This window comes from Taudactylus pleione, unplaced genomic scaffold (genome assembly GCF_031769625.1).
Source record: "Taudactylus pleione unplaced genomic scaffold, aTauple2 ptg000202l, whole genome shotgun sequence".
NCBI classification, from domain to species: Eukaryota; Metazoa; Chordata; class Amphibia; order Anura; family Myobatrachidae; genus Taudactylus; species Taudactylus pleione.
This window is the reverse complement of record NW_028284604.1, coordinates 8,524,927-8,542,210: the sequence shown is the minus strand read 5'-3', so window position 1 is coordinate 8,542,210 and position 17,284 is coordinate 8,524,927. Positions and strand designations below refer to the sequence as shown.

The 17,284-nt window shown below is 46.6% G+C and overlaps 1 protein-coding gene across 2 annotated transcripts in view; it reads right to left on the bottom strand.

Moving 5' to 3' along the window:
* Positions 1–17,284, bottom strand: part of YTHDC2 (YTH N6-methyladenosine RNA binding protein C2) — a 136,725-nt gene that overhangs the window by 95,947 nt on the left and 23,494 nt on the right. For both annotated transcript variants that reach the window (XM_088477690.1, XM_088477691.1), the window contains exon 6: positions 8,788–8,954. In XM_088477690.1, coding sequence (XP_088333816.1) covers positions 8,788–8,954 — 167 coding nt within the window. The remainder of the gene's footprint in view (positions 1–8,787; positions 8,955–17,284) is intronic.

Below are 17,284 nucleotides of genomic sequence, written 5' to 3'. Positions count from 1 at the left end.
GAAGGTGATTGGGGATATCATACCTATACACAGTAATTGTTACCCCTTACAACATACTACCATCACAGTAGTTGTTACCCCTTACACGCATTACCATCTCCGCATCTATGAGGTTTCATTTAGTGCTTCCCTCAAATTTATTGTTATTGACCACATTAGGAGAAGAACCTCTCCTATTAGGTCTGCAGTCCCTGAATTCCCCCCTACCCTAATCCTAGAGATTGCAGTCTATCAGTGGCAGCAGTGAGACTGGTCTTTGGAAAATACATGACTGGGACATAACTGGGTGGTGACAGGGTAGAAAGGGGGCTGAGTCCTGCCACTGCATGGACAGATGGGAAATACACACACCCATGCCACTGCATGGACAGATGGGAAATACACATACCCATGTCACTGCATGGACAGATGGGAAATACACACACCCTTGGCACTGCATGGACAGATGGGAAATACACACACCCATGCCACTGCATGGACAGATGGGAAATACACACACCCATGCCACTGCATGGACAGATGGGAAATACACACACCCATGTCAATGCATGGACAGATGGGAAATACACACACCCTTGGCACTGCATGGACAGATGGGAAATACACACACCCATGCCACTGCATGGACAGATGGGAAATACACACACCCATGCCACTGCATGGACAGATGGGAAATACACACACCCATGTCACTGCATGGACAGATGGGAAATACACACACCCTTGGCACTGCAAGGACAGATGGGAAATACACACACCCATGCCACTGCATGGACAGATGGGAAATACACAGACCCATGCCACTGCATGGACAGATGGGAAATACACAGACCCATGCCACTGCATGTACAGATGGGAAATACACACGCCCATGCCACTGCATGGACAGATGGGAAATACACACACCCATGCCACTGCATGGACAGATGGGAAATACACACACCCTTGTCACTGCATAGAGAGATGGGAAATACACACACCCATGTCACTGCATGGACAGATGGGAAATACACACACCCATGCCACTGCATGGACAGATGGGAAATACACACACCCATGCCACTGCATGGACAGATGGGAAATACACACACCCTTGCCACTGCATGGACAGATGGGAAATACACACACCCTTGCCACTGCATGTACAGATGGGAAATACACACACCCATGCCACTGCATGGACAGATGGGAAATACACACGCCCATGCCACTGCATGGACAGATGGGAAATACACACGCCCTTGCCACTGCATGTACAGATGGGAAATACACACACCCTTGCCACTGCATGGACAGATGGGAAATACACACACCCATGCTACTGCATGGACAGATGGGAAATACACACACCCATGCCACTGCATGGACAGATGGGAAATACACACACCCTTGTCACTGCATAGAGAGATGGGAAATACACACACCCATGCCACTGCATGGACAGATGGGAAATACACACACCCATGCCACTGCATGGACAGATGGGAAATACACACACCCATGCCACTGCATGGACAGATGGGAAATACACACACCCATGCCACTGCATGGACAGATGGGAAATACACACACCCATGCCACTGCATGGACAGATGGGAAATACACACACCCCATGCCACTGCATGGACAGATGGGAAATACACACACCCTTGTCACTGCATAGAGAGATGGGAAATACACACACCCATGTCACTGCATGGACAGATGGGAAATACACACACCCATGCCACTGCATGGACAGATGGGAAATACACACACTCTTGCCACTGCATGTACAGATGGGAAATACACACACCCATGCCACTGCATGGACAGATGGGAAATACACCCGCCCATGCCACTGCATGGACAGATGGGAAATACACACGCCCTTGCCACTGCATGTACAGATGGGAAATACACACACCCTTGCCACTGCATGGACAGATGGGAAATACACACACCCATGCCACTGCATGGACAGATGGGAAAATAGGATTTTGGTACTTACCGATAAATCCCTTTCTCCGATTCCACAGGGGACACTGGAGTTCAAGACAGTGGGGTATAGACCGTGGTAGAGCAGAGCCTGGCACTTTAAATAATCTAGAAGTGTGACTGGCTCCTCCCCCTCTATGCCCCATCAGCCCCAGTTTAAGAACTGAGCCCGAGAGGAGACGGAGGACAACAGAAAACTTAGGAAAAGGAAAAGACCACAGAACGGAACAAGACCGACTGAAGGAGAACAAAGGAACCCATTGCAGGGAAACCATGCAGTCACACAACCATAGAAGGAACCAAACAAAACAGCAAATACGCAGCGCTGGGCGGGCGTCCAGTGTCCCCTGTGGAATCGGAGAAAGGGATTTATCGGTAAGTACCAAAATCCTATTTTCTCCTTCATCCACTAGGGGACACTGGAGTTCAAGACAGTGGGGACGTCCCAAAGCCAACCTCCTGGGTGGGAAGCGCGGAGAACTTGCTGACCCCTTGGCCAAACCAAAACAGGGACCGCAAAGAACCATAGGCCCAGCGGAAGCTGAGGATTAAGTGTCGTAGAGCACAGGAGACAAACACCACTCCTTGCTAAACAGTCATAGAAACTTCCATAACGTACAGGTTAAGTCAAAAGGAACAGAACGGCTGGCGAGAGAACAAAGACAGTTGAGAAACGTCAGAACCAGTTATCTCAACTGAAATAGACCAAACCGGACCGTTGGCAGCCGAGAGCCCCAACAAGAATCCATAGAAGGGCCGTAAACAAGAACAAACTCGAGAAACCGTACTAGAGGCTATACAGGAAGCTGCAACAGGTGCAGACAGCAGAATCCCAGCACAGCTGGACATAAATCGTATATACAGAAGTATAACAATATCAATATACAGAGCTAAACTTGTCCACAGACTCCAAACAGAGTATGCAGGGAGCCAAAAGACTAGACCGAACAGTCGCCCTGAACCCTCCTTGAGGTCCAACTACAACAAAGTTGTTAACCAGCGGAAGGGTTAGGCCATAGAAGTCTCCAAAGAGTGGAGATCCCACTGGGCCTGAGACTGAGTCGAAATAGAGATTATTGAGACTACAAGACCCTTCAGAGGGTCAGACAGCAGTACATCCCATACTGAAAACAGGGATAAAACAGCAACTGAAACGCTGCCGCTAAAAAGAAAACAACTTCCAACATGATGGAAGTGCCTAGTCAGTACCAACTGCTGGCCCGAACCCTACCAGTAAAAGAGCACGAATGCAACAGTCAACCAGGGAGAGCTACCAATATAGGGAAGCATCCAGTCAGCAAGGCTAGAGCACTAGGACAACCCTGAAAGTACCCGCCAGGTACCTGTCAGTGTGATCAAATATCAACAGATATAGAACAGAAAGCCCAACCAAGGCCCCCTGCGTGGAACATAGTGACTGTTACACATCTATGTAAAGATGTGCACTAGCCCATAGGTGCGCTTCGGTCCATAACCCCAACAGATTCTAGTAGATAGTGTCACTAATCCAATGTTGTAACGATGCACCCACACACCAGGAAAACTCTAAAGTGTAGAGCCAACTGATTAAAAGAGTGGATGGCTGCTAGGACAGCAGCTAGGGTGCATTAGGGAGAATAACACTATGTATGTCAGGTTGCATGAAAAATGAGCCTCTTCCTAGGCATCAGTGAGGTATGCTCTTACCTTTGAGCGACCAGAATCCCTCTGGACGCTATGTAGAATGTCACTGACCTTTACCAACACACAGCAACCTGCCACGTTAGGAATAGAGAGTAGCTTCAGTGGGCCAAGACCAATGCTCTAGAGCACGGACATCCATCTGGAGATGTGCAGCATAAAATACTGTGGAAACTAGCAAAATGTTAGTGGAGACAAGAAAGTCGTAGAACAGGACTCTATACTTGAGCCTGTTCCATAAGGGATGTGTATCTGTATAGTCGTGTTAGACCATACATATACACCTAAAACGGTCCGCTAGTGTAAGTCCTTACATAAATATGTATAATGGTGAAGTGCGTATTATGCCCACCAATCTAATACCACCCAGGCATTCGATCCTGGGACCCTTCTGTTACTGGTGTACTCGCCTTATCAGGTGAGCCATTTTATCTCCAGATGAACCCGTTTTTGAAGTGGGAATCAAAAAGACGACCTCAATGCTGTGAGGCAGTAATACCACCGCACTAGCCGCGCATCACTAACTTCCTCTTGTATGAGCCACCGAATGGAGCACAGAAGATATAAATCTATATAGATGCACATATGCATACCCTCTAACGTGAGCACAGATCAGCCTATAATGTAGTATATGGTTTTCACATATATGCATGGGAAGAGTACTGCTCCTCTCAAAGGTAAGCCAATGTGAGGCATAAGCCTGGGGAAGGGACCCAAAAAAAAAAAGAGCTAACCCTGAGTGAAGGGTATGCTATAACCATAAGTTCTGGCCACAGCACCAGAACAGTGGCTAATACTATACATTTAGGCAAGGTAGCTAGTATACCATGAGATAGCTCAGACTTTAGATGAAGCTAGGCACCCTTTGTGATAGATGCGGTGAGGCAGTTCCAAGGGGAAGTCTGACAGGGGGTAATAGCAGGCGCTGCAATTGGCAGGACTGTGTCTCGTGAGCACAGCGCTACTAGCCGGGATGTGCACCAGCTGAATAACTGGCCCCTCTCAGAACCTCATAACGCGGTGTTATAGTTCAAAAATAAAAGGGGATTGGGCTAGTTCCCATTCTGCTAGCAAACCAGCCATCACTATACTCCTGTCATCCAGTGACAGGCATCCCTACTGTTTGCGCTGAAGGACTCCCAGCGTGGGATGTGGAGGGGATAGGAGATCACGCTAAAGCACTCCCAGCTGCAGGTAGTGCCTAAGCTATACTTCCTGCGTGCAGGAGATGACAGTAATATTTCTAAATAAGAACATGAGCAATAATTAAGAGCCATGAAATGAACGGAGCCCAAGGACAAAATTCACCCCAGCCTGTGTATGTTCTATAACTACTGTCCTTAGAAGGGAAGCAGGGGGCGCTGGAATACCGCTCTGAGTGTGCGAAGTGTCACACTCCAGTCAGCACAGCGCTGCTAACCCCATTAATAGAACTGACACTACTTATATCGGCAGGTGGCTCTAGGCCTTCATGATATGAAGTGTACACAAGGGCCCCTTAGAGACTAATTTTATTGAGATATGCGACAATAATATGGAGTACCAGAATTGATATTGAGAAGGGTACCTGTACTTAAGGGTACCTGTACTTAGACATATAACGCGTTTGTCATCCCAAGTATTCATACAAGGAATGGGTGTCTAATAAGTTTGCTACCAAGTAATAATAGGTCCTCTGAACAGGGCGCTGTAGATATAGACTGACGGAAACCGAACTATAACCCCAGGAGGGTGTAAGTACGTATCTTTATATACATTTGTGGACATACAAGAAGGCCCCAGGACATGTCCATACTGAAAGCAATGCCTAAGAGTATCACTATGTAAGCCGCATCACATGACTAGTTTATAGAGCACCATATAATATGTATGGAACTAGCCTACAGCTTCTGGTAAGCCCACGCGGCTTTCGCATGCGTGGAATTATAGGTGAACCTAATGATAGTGGAAGTATAGGCATACCTACACATATACATAAATATATATATGAATGTATACACACACACACACACACACACAACTCAAACCCCAAGGAGAGATAGTGTAAAGCGGAGTTATTGTACCAACTAGCGCATCAGGAGAGCCAGCAACCAATCGCAGCCTCCTTCTTTCAATATGCTAGGTATCCGACATAAAACTGATAAGAACAGATCCTACCTCTGCTCTTATGGTAAGGCTAAGAAGCGATATCCACATATGGATACGCGTACCTCATACAAATATATATATATATATGTATTACATATACATACACCCACATATATGTACACACATACACACACGTGGCTTACCTCCACTCAGGGAGACTGCTCATGTGCCGCATGTGGCCGTCATTCTGCTACTGCGTAGGGGCAGGATATTTTAGCAGCGTGCTGTCCCCGACTGGTTTTGCATAAAGCGGAAGCATTCAAGGCTCCTAATGCAAAACCCCTCATTAACTGAACCTCTCTCCTGCTAGACCGGAGAGGGTTCATGGGAGCACTGATGTTGTTCTAGGCCTACAGTTCCCGGTATTCCCAGGCGGTCGTAGGCTGCTATGGCAGGGCGTGCCGGTCATACATCGCTACATTGGGGAGCTGCATTTGGTATAACGTTAAGGCTATTAGCCCTATGCTATAGACTAGCCAATAGGGAAGCCTGCTCAGCCCCGCCAGGAGCTGCGGGATGCAGCGTCTCCTCCTGAGTTTAGATGAGAGCTGCTAATAGCTATTTGGTGGTTTCACTGGGGACTGAACCCAGGACCTGCTGTCTGTAATCCAGATGTGATAACCACTCACTATGAAACCTCAGGTAGTGCTGCAAGCACAGGGAGTACACACAAACTCCACACAGCAAAGGGCTGCGGAGGGATCCGAGCCCACAACGTCAGCGCTGAAAGGCAGTCATGTCAACCATTATCTGTTATAGAACAATGATAGCAGAACCACGCTGCTCTATGTCCAGCAGGTCTGTAACTTTGACTGTGCCTCAGCTGCCTATACTAGCTCGCCCTTTGAAAAGGCAGACGCAGCGCTCCTGTTATGGAGAATGTCGGGCCTCCACGCGGTGCTTAAGATGATTCTTTGCACTTGCTGCCTGGGGCACATAGACTGTACTGGGGAATACAGGGCAAGAGGGTGCACGGTGCAACCGAGACTCTCCCGCTATCATCGCACCACTCCCCTAATCAGAGACCTGACTCGCAAGCTGTGGTTCTATAATCCGCGGTGCAGCGTCTCCTCCTGTAACAAGAGGAGGGACATTGCAGGTAGACAGGCGCACTGTAGCGGCGTCTAACGGGCGCGCGGGAGATCAACCCGGCGCCGGTGTTCTTTTAAGCACTGGCGCGGTGATTACAGACAGCCGCTGAACGGCTCTGTTAGGGTGCGCGGTGCATGCACTGAAGCGGTGTCCACGTGCCCCTGACCATGCCGTCGCCGGAGCTTCTACATTACAAGCCCCGGAGCAGTACAGGGAAGCTCCTGCTAGTGGCGCGCCTACCGCAGCTACCCCCTCCTGCTCCCCTCTGGGGAAGAGGACCCGGACTGCGGCCTGTCAGCGCTTGACCTCGCTGCAGTGCAGAGCACTGAGGGGGAGAGCCCGCCTTAACGCTGAGCCACAGACGCTTTACAAATGGCACCGCTGAAATGGCGGGCTTAACAGTGACCGCTAGCGGCATGTCACTGAGCCCAGCTAACGTCCACTGCTCCTGCTAATCAGGAGCAGTGGTCATACTTACGGACTGCTGCGGCCGGGATGCTGGGCTGAGGGGGCGGCGTGGAACCCGGACACATGCCGGTGTTAGCAGTGGCGGGTCCTCGCAGGGTCAGATGACTCCATTATGTGTGCCCCCTCCTTAGGGTCACCGGACACAGGCTGCAGTAGCCGTGTGGTGCCCTTCCCGGCGGCTCCCACGTAGCAGGCAGACTGCCACAGTAAGCAGCCTGCCTGTCCTCAGTGCTTGTCTAATAACTAAAAATATATATGAGAAAGGCTGGAGACAGCCTGATGTGCGACCGGCTCTCTCGGGCACATTCTAAAAACTGGGGCTGATGGGGCATAGAGGGGGAGGAGCCAGTCACACTTCTAGATTATTTAAAGTGCCAGGCTCTGCTCTACCACCGTCTATACCCCACTGTCTTGAACTCCAGTGTCCCCTAGTGGATGAAGGAGAAATACACACACCCATGCCACTGCATGGACAGATGGGAAATACACACAACCTTGTCACTGCATAGAGAGATGGGAAATACACACACCCATGCCACTGCATGGACAGATGGGAAATACACACACCCATGCCACTGCATGGACAGATGGGAAATACACACACCCATGCCACTGCATGGACAGATGGGAAATACACACACCCATGCCACTGCATGGACAGATGGGAAATACACACACCCATGCCACTGCATGGACAGATGGGAAATACACACACCCCATGCCACTGCATGGACAGATGGGAAATACACACACCCCATGCCACTGCATGGACAGATGGGAAATACACACACGCTTGCCACTGCATGCAATGTTAAACGTGAACAAGGTCCAGGCTAATTCAGGTGCAAGGTAAGTGAATCAATATGGACTGGTTAAAGGGACCAGGGAATGGATACCTACATACAGTATCTGAAAAAACTATATATAAAGGGCAGCAATAGCAATGCCTCATCTGAAGGCTGTCTTTACTTGGATGTCGTGTACAACAGCTCTTGTAAGAGCTATTGATGATCCTGCTTTACACCTGCAAGTCAGCTGCAGTATGTCTGCTGAAATTCTGCGACCAAGAGATAGGAGCTAATACACCCATCCATTTCCTGGCTGTCTTGTTTTGAACCCAGCATCTCAAGTCAATGTTCTGCATGTCACCCTGCACTCCTGATCCACAGTCTGGGGTAACTTTATCACAGCTGTTGTCATCCCGATGTTGTGCTTTTGACATTTACAGTGAGTGACTGGTGTATGAGGAGCACCATTGGGACTGGTCTGTAATAGTTAATGATAAGGAGATCACCAAGACAAGTCTGTAAGCCCCTGACTTCTTAGATGGACAGTAAAATATGGGCAATTGACCTTACATATAAATAGAATACGTATATTTGCAGGACAGTATAAAAAGGAAAGTGTCAATTTTGCACATACCGACTCTCTAAGCGAATCTGGTATCCAACAGTTTGACCGATTTTCTCTCCCCTTTCAGCTGCAACCCTTTCAGCAACAGCAATGGCAGCCAAGCGCCTCGGCTGGGTGCAGAATGTGCGACACGGGATTCCATTTCTGTAGCAGTCATCAAGGAGGAACTGAGGGATCTAAAGGAGAGAATTGCAGCTATTAAGGTAAAATAGAAACAATGTATACAGTATTTGTGTATAGATACAATTTCACTTCACAGAACTTTTATAAAGCAGTTGGACATTTTTGTGTATTTTATATCGTTTGTGTATTTTCACTTGCATTGAGTTTTCCTATAATTAGCTATTGTTTTCATATGAACATTTACATGCATTAGTATTGGATAGACACAGTTGACTTCTCCTCGGCAGGCCATACGCTATGGCATAACACTACTGATTATCAGTTTGTTTTTTACCAAAGCAGTATGAGAAATCACACATTAGAAAGAGATAGATACAAATATAGGGCCTGATTCACTATGGATCAGTATTGCGATCACAGCTGCGATATTACGCACGTAGTTCTGCTGCCAAAATATGCTAATTTCTGCAACTGCTCACGCAGCACAGAGAAGCCCATTACCGCTTTCTCATATCCGTAAGACCTCGCAATCCTGGGTATACATCAGTAACATCGGACCCTCACGCAAAATTACAACAGGTCTGACCTGAAATTACAACTGTAGTTGTACGCAATGAGTACCTAAGCTGCGTATGCCGTTGCAGTGGCTAACGTATGCACACCCAGGAATTGGCGTTCAAACAGGCACGCTTGCGTTTCTCCAACCACTCCCCCGTCACCACCCCCAAACGATGACGTCCCGACCCTCGATCTGCGATGGCTTTGTATCAGCGTAAGTGATCAGTGTGATCACAATGCTAACTCACACATGCGCACTGCATACGCAGGCACAGTACGCACCATCGGCCAATCTGCATACGCTGTTGCAATTGCGATCCATAATGAATCAGGCCCATAGACAGAACAAATGATGGGCTAAGCTCATGTTCTAACTCAACACACTGAGGGTTACAGCACCATGAGGACATCCTAAAACAGTCACAGATAGGGAAGGAAAACACAAGTTTGCAAACAACCACAGAGTAATGCCACATACAGGATTGTAAAACAGAAAATGCAAAGCCCCAAAACGATCACATTAACCATGCAGAATTTAGAGCATAGCCCAAGTGTCCACTTTACTGTTCAACCAAGACCTGATTATAGAATGCATTATTCTTTACATTTTTTTTCAATCAATTTTAAGATTCTATTATTCCGCTGCTAATTGAATTCCCACCTAAGACATTTGTATAGTTTCCCTAAATCACTACATACTTGCAGTGGCGTCACAAGACAAGGGGGTGCGGGCTGCACTGCGTGTCACCTGCTGAGTGGTGACACCAAAGTGCCGACTCCTCCTCAGTTACAGGAGCTGAGTGTGCACTGTAGCATTACGTGCAGCACTCAGGCTCCTGACACAATGAGGGAGCCGGCACTGCACACAGAGTGGTCCCAGGGGGCAGTCCGCATTCCCCGCAGTGATTAAAACGAGATTTTGGGCCACAAGGCCATGCCCCCTGTTGGCGAGGCCACACTCCTGCCTGTGAGGCCACACCCCATTTTTGCACTACAACCCTCCCCGCACTGGGTGTCACCATAGGGAGGGACGTCACTCCATATTTGCTCCATCTCTCCTGGGGCATTAACCAGGTTACAAATTGTATACCATCTACAAAAACTTTAAGATAAAAATTAACAGTAAAAAAAAAAATGACTCATCCTGAGGTGCACCGCAGGTTACTGGTTACTGGTTACCAGCACTTCATCTGTTCTCATACCTTAGACTAAACACTGTGGGTCTGATTCTACACTGGGAGTAAGGTCAAGTGGAGCAAGCAACTGTGCACCTGGAAAAACTATGAAACTATGTTGCAATGCAAGGGGTGCGGGAAAATACATTTATGTTTTGGCATGCAGGGTAAATACTGGTTGCTTCTGCATGTAGCCCACAAATGCTGGACAGCTTTATTTTTACACTGCAATTTAGATGATGAGTTTGGAGCCTCCCCTCCCCAATCTTCTGTGTTGTTTAAATCTGCCCCACCTGAAGTGCAACATGGTTTTACAGAGGTGCATAGGGCCTGATTCAGAACCGCTCGTAAGCGGCCGCTCGTTCGTTCAGAGCGATGTTTGCACAACTGCGCATGCATACGGATCGTAATACGCATGCGAGAACCAGTCAGTGCGGCCGAAAATCGTTTGTTCGCTAAATAGCGAATGCCTGCTATTTTGAGTGACAGGAGGAGGCGTATGTGGGTGGTAACACGGGAAGGTGCTTGAAAACGGGGAGTGGAGATCCGAACGTAGGCGTGCTTAAAGGTCAAAACGGGCGTTTTAAGGGTGTGCATAATTAATACAGGAGCGTCATTGACCACGTCACTTGGTTATTTTATAGTCAGAACTGCTCGCAAGATTGCGGTAGGAAAAACCAACCACAAGAATAGCGAACAGTTCATACCCTGTTCGATGTACTCGATTAATTTAATAAATAGCGGACATGACGTAGGATGCGAGCGGCCAGGGGGCGTAGTTTTCCAAAAAACGACCGCATGTTTTGTTCGCTCGTTCAGACCTAGAGGCGTGAACAGACCGCAAAGAGCGAACGGTTCATTTGAATAGCCACCCACTTTTTTCTGAACGAGCAAGCGCAAATAGCGTCTGGCTCTGAATGAGGTCCATAGTTACTTGCTCTTTTTTGCTTTACTCCCAACTCAGAACCAGGCTGTGTGTCCTGTCCTTTCAGTAAACCTTTTTCCATTCCTTTATACATGATTAAAATCCGACGATTTTCTGTTTCTGAAACAATTAATAGTGGGAAACAGTATCACATTCCTTGCTAAAATCTAACTATGCTGCATCCACTAATCCACCCTGTACGGTCACTTTAGATAAAAAATGTACTAAATTTGTTTGACATTATCTCCCTGCAGCAAAGCCATTCTACTTAAAACCTTGCAATTTTTATTGCTCTAAAGTATTTTTTCTTCTCTACTAGTGAGAGTGACAAGCAATTATCATATGCTTCCTGCTGCTTGTCATAGAACTACATTTGCACATTCTTAAACTGTCTGGAATTATACCCGCCAGCAGCAATTGGTTCTATAGTAAATATATTTCTCCCAACAATACAGTAGTGCATATCTCCCTTCTGCTGTAGGCCACCCAAATTGCTCTGCTTTTCCCAATGCAGAGCAAAAAAAAGTGCTTTAAGCAATCTTTTTTTATTTTTTGGTCTCCTTCTCATGTACCCCTTCAGTTTTTAATGTTCTTCCCTTTGAATTTGTTTCTTCACTATTGCACAGTATGTGTCAGGGAAATATTATATCACAAGGGAATGCCACAAGTAAATATGTGTATTTATTCAACACACAACCTAGAGTGAACACTAACGCATTGCAATGGATGCATTTAAATCACGCCGCTATTCACTTAACACCTGATGCGCATAATTTGTTTCCCATTCTCGAAGCCAGTCTGCTGCGCTGTGGCCTGTTCACAACCCCCACCTCCGATATTCCACTGACCACTGCTGAGTTCCAGAGAACCTCTTCTGGGCCACAAGTTTATGTTAGTCAATGTGAGAAATTACTCACATACTAGTATATGGTTTTAAATGATATGGTCACCCAAAATGTAAGGTTTGTATTTTGCAATAAGTTTAAGTTCCTCCAGCTTTCTGTACATTGTGGTCAATTTTAGACAACGTTATGTTATGGCATAACTACAGAGTGCCCCACTATAAATATGGTGCTAGAGATGGGCATATGGCTGTATCTCAAGGGCATTGAAGGGCCATTTGTGGTGGCATGATGACATGTGGGAAACTCTGTGGGAAATTAAAGGGGCACATGTGGTGGTCTGATAGTATATTTGGAAGTCTGGGGCAATGATCCAGCTACAAAACCTTAAAGCTGGCTCCATTTTAGAAAATATTGTCGAGCTCTACTCTATATTACATATATGAAGTTTTCTTAACTTTTTTAATCATAGCTTTAAAGTTTTCATTTGAAATATACGGTATATAGAAATTATTCCACTATTACAGCACTTCACCTATCAATTTCTACCCTGTCAGGAGTTTATATCATTTTTTAGTTGATCAAAGTCAGCATTTTTCAATTCTCACGCTGTTGTTTTGGGGAGCTATTGCTGCAGTACATTAAACAACACTGACTGATGGGCAGAAGACCCCAAGAACTCTCCCACCAATACATTTAATAGATTTCCCTTTGTAGGACTGCTTCCTTGTATGTTGATTCCCTAACTAACTGTTTGAATTATTCTCCACCCAACCTCTCCAAAATGGCCCTACTGTACGCTTGGCAGGCCTGCTGGAAGTTACCACAATGATAGCCTACCCATCATTAACATCTCAGTGGTTTCCTCTATTAATCATTTATCCAATTCCTCGTTTGGTGCTGGCGTCTATAAATTCTGCCAACATTTTTGCAGCCTCCATAAACTAGATAAAGTAATCATTAAGGACCATCAGCAATCCTGATAAAACCCTAAATTCCCCTTGTATCAGGTTAGACACAATCTGTTTTGAACAATGATTTACACTTCTAAATTCCATGGTCACAAATGACTAGTCATAAACCTTCCTCTTTGCACCATTAATTAACAAAGTGCTAATGTTTCTTTTGCAATGCATCCTATCTTCCTCCAACATGCAAAACTGAAGAAAAAGAATATTCAAAATAAAAGATCATTAACTTCCCCATCTTAACCTCTAACACTAGTGATAGCTCTAAGCAGGTACCTAGACTATTTCCAACTCACAATTCAATATCAATTACACAGAATCTGCTATGAAAATCTTTCTAGATTAAATGGACTCTTCTAGGGCTAGATCATTGTTTTCAGAACCATCAACTTTGTATGACTTGCCTACCCCATAAGCACAATTTCATTAACATGTTATGCTCAGAGAAAAAAGCAAAGTAATTATGTAAAGGGACAGCTGCTGGAACAATGCTTGGCCCCAATTCGTCCAAGAGTTCAAACGGCTCTTCTACCACTGTGAAATTGATGAAGTAAAGGTTCCTGACCATAAACCACAGCAATCATTCTCAGTGTTCTCCCCAGGCTGTTTTCCGCAAGTGCATCACCCGGCAGAAACAGCCTACCGCCCGGCACTTTCCCCTGCCGACCCCTGCTGTGGAACGCTGGCCTCTGAAGTGACCGGAGGCTAAAGAAGCCTCCGATCGCTTCAGAGGCAAGTGATCCCAGTGATGCAGTGCGCAGGTGACGTCATGACGTCACCCGCAACGTGAGGAGCCTGCCCCGCGCGCCTGCTATATCTAGTTAGATCCAGTCAGCGCGAGGCAGCGGGAGTGGGAGCGCGAGCGGTGAGCAAGTTAAGGTAAAGGCCCCCATACATCAGCAATTGATTGCAGCAATTTTGCAATTTGTAATCGATTGTGTATAAAAATCTTTCCCTTTTTCAATCGATTGCAGGTTGCAGAATTGCCACAATCGATTGAAAAAGGGAAAGATTTTTATACACAATCGATTGCAAATTGCAGAATTGCTGCAATCCATTGCTGATGTATGGGGGCCTTAAATTCTGGGCTGGGACCGGGACCAGGGCCAGTCTGGGGTCACTGCCTAAGGGGCACTATTTAAGCCAGGGGGCACTGCGTAAGGGACACTATTTAAGCCTGGGGGCACTGCATAAGGGGCCAGTCTGTGGGGCACTGCATAAGGGAACATTATTTAAGCCTGGGAGCACTGCATAAGGGGCCAGTCTGGGAGCACTACATAGGGGCACTACTTCAGCCTGGGGACACTGCATAAGGGCAAAGCAAAACTACAGGGGGCAATGCATAAAGGGGAAAACTACAGGGGGCATTGTATAAAGGGGAAAACTACAGGGCACAAATACAGGGGGCACTGCATATGGGGATAACTACAGGGGGCACAGCATAATGAGCACTTTTGACTGAAAGCCAGTGGGGGAGCAGCCTGAGACCTGTCGGGCTGGAATGGTAAGGGAGATACCCCTTTTCCCGGTGCGCGCATAATTGCGAAGGCCCCCACCCGGCTACTTCTTGATGCCACCCGGCTGGAAAAAAATTATGTCTGGGGAGAACACTGATTCTGAATTGGGAAAGGTGGGGTGCTCATGGAAACTATTACAAATCCTGGCGGCCATTGAGTGTCTGATGTGATGGTCGCAACTGTTATGAAATATTATGTCCAAGAATGGTCATTAGCTAATTTTTTTTAGGAACTTAAAAACAAAAAATAGCAGCAGCCCTGAACATGTTTCGCAGAAGAGACAAAGGGCCTGATTCAGTACGGATCGCAACTGCGATTGAAATAGCAATTACGCACGCAGTCTCACTGCTATAGTATGCTAATCCATTGCGAACACTATGCCGCCCCAGAACTACATAAGGACGTCCACTTTACCTTACACACATCCGTAATGTTTAGCAAGACTGCGAAACCATCGGTATTATGGAGTACCATCGCAGCCTCACGCACACTTCCACAAGCTCTGACCTTACTCAAAAACTGCTAACTTCATCGCACGCTACTAGTACTCAAGCTGCGTACGGCATTGCAGTGGATAATTTATGCACGCCCATGCAACGGCGTTCAAACGCACTGGCACGCTTGCGTTTCCCCGACCACCCCCCGTCACCTCCCACAAACGGCACTTCCTGTCAATCACTCTGCGATGGGTCTACGTAGTCACTGTGATCGCAGTCCCTTTTACAGTGGCCGGTTCGCACACGCACTGCGATGCATGCGCAGAACGCAACAATCGGTCGATTGCGTGCGTAATCGCAGTTGCGATAGGTAATGAATCAGTCCCTAAGATCATAGTTTAAGAGTGAACTAAAGATTAGTCTCAGAAAACAGTGAAATACCACTGAGGCAGATGAGTGAGATCTGTATGAAAGAACAAACAAAAGGTAGAATGTAAATGTTTTTTTTATCTATGGAAAACTACCAAAAGTATAAAAGTAACAAAGATATGTGTGAGCTAATTTTCATAGAACTGGAGGTAGCAACCCCCATCTCAAGATGCATCCTCAAGTGGAATTCCTCATGCTAAGGGCCGTATTCAATTAGGTGCGAAAAGCCGTGATCGGCGAAAAAGTATCGCCGATTGCGTCTTTTCGCCAGGTGGAAACTATTCGCCGTATTCAAAAGCAATGGCTTTTCGCGTACACGGAAAGTCAATGCATTGTAATAGGCGAAAAAGTTTCGCCTATGAATACCCGGTGGAAAAAAGTGCAGAATTGCGGTTTTGGGGTGCAAGGGTGCGGAAACCACTCTGCACCCTTTGGACAGCCCCCAAAGGATAACTGCGTCAAAGAAAGGCGAAAAAAAAGAGTAACACCCCAAAGAAAGCACTTTGAAAATGGGGGCAAAAAAGTACAAAGTGGGGGTACAAACACAAAAACTAGCGAAATAGACTTTTGGGGGTCTGCAAGTATGGGGGAGGTGTTTTTTTATTGCAGGTGTTTGCTGAAGGTGCGTTTTTTGCGCAACTTAACACTTGACTTTAGCGATTTGTTACTATGCTTGCACCCATTTTCAAGTACCCCAAATTTGACAGGACTACTTATTTTCACCAAAAAAAAATGCACTCTTCACCACTTGTGCAAAGACGCTATTTTGGAGCAATTGACAGCACTTAAGTACCCCAAATAGCTTCAGTAGGGCTAATCGGGGACATCTAGATTGATCCCCAATGTTAGTGCATCTTTTGGGGGGTGTCAGGCTGATTTTCCCAATTCTGCCAACACTTTTCACCTGTTAGTTTCACTGGGACGCTTTTTTGCCTCCTTTGGAATGGAGTACAGCGAATAGCGGGAGCGCGCGCGATACTTTTCGCATCCAAAACTGGCGATGTCGGCGAAAAGCCCGGCATATGAAAAAGTATCGTGGGTGCGAAAATAATTGAATACGGCTCTAAATCGGATTTGTCATTGATGAAGTAATCAAATTGATTTTTGCAGTGACTAGTAGACTTTTGTTTATCCAAGAACCTACCCCACCTACACTTAGAAGAGACCTGCCTGTCTTCCTGTGCTTAATGTTGCTCCAGAAAAGACCAAAAGAGATCATTTTGTTTTGAGGAGGATGGTGTTCTCACTACCTGTCTCCTGGCAATAAGCATTCTGAGATCAGGTTAGCAGCCCAACATTTCAACCTTCAAGGTTCCACTAAGCTAGCAGCAGCCCTAGCCACTACACCAGTGTTTCCCAACCACGGTCCTCAAGGCACACTAACAGTCCTGGTTTTAGTGATATCCAGGCTTGAGCACAGATGGTTAAATCAAAATAACTAAGGCACTAATGAAGACACCTGTGCTCAAGTATGGCTATCCTCAAAACCTGGACTGTTAGTGTGCCTTGAGGACCGTGGTTGGGAACCCCTG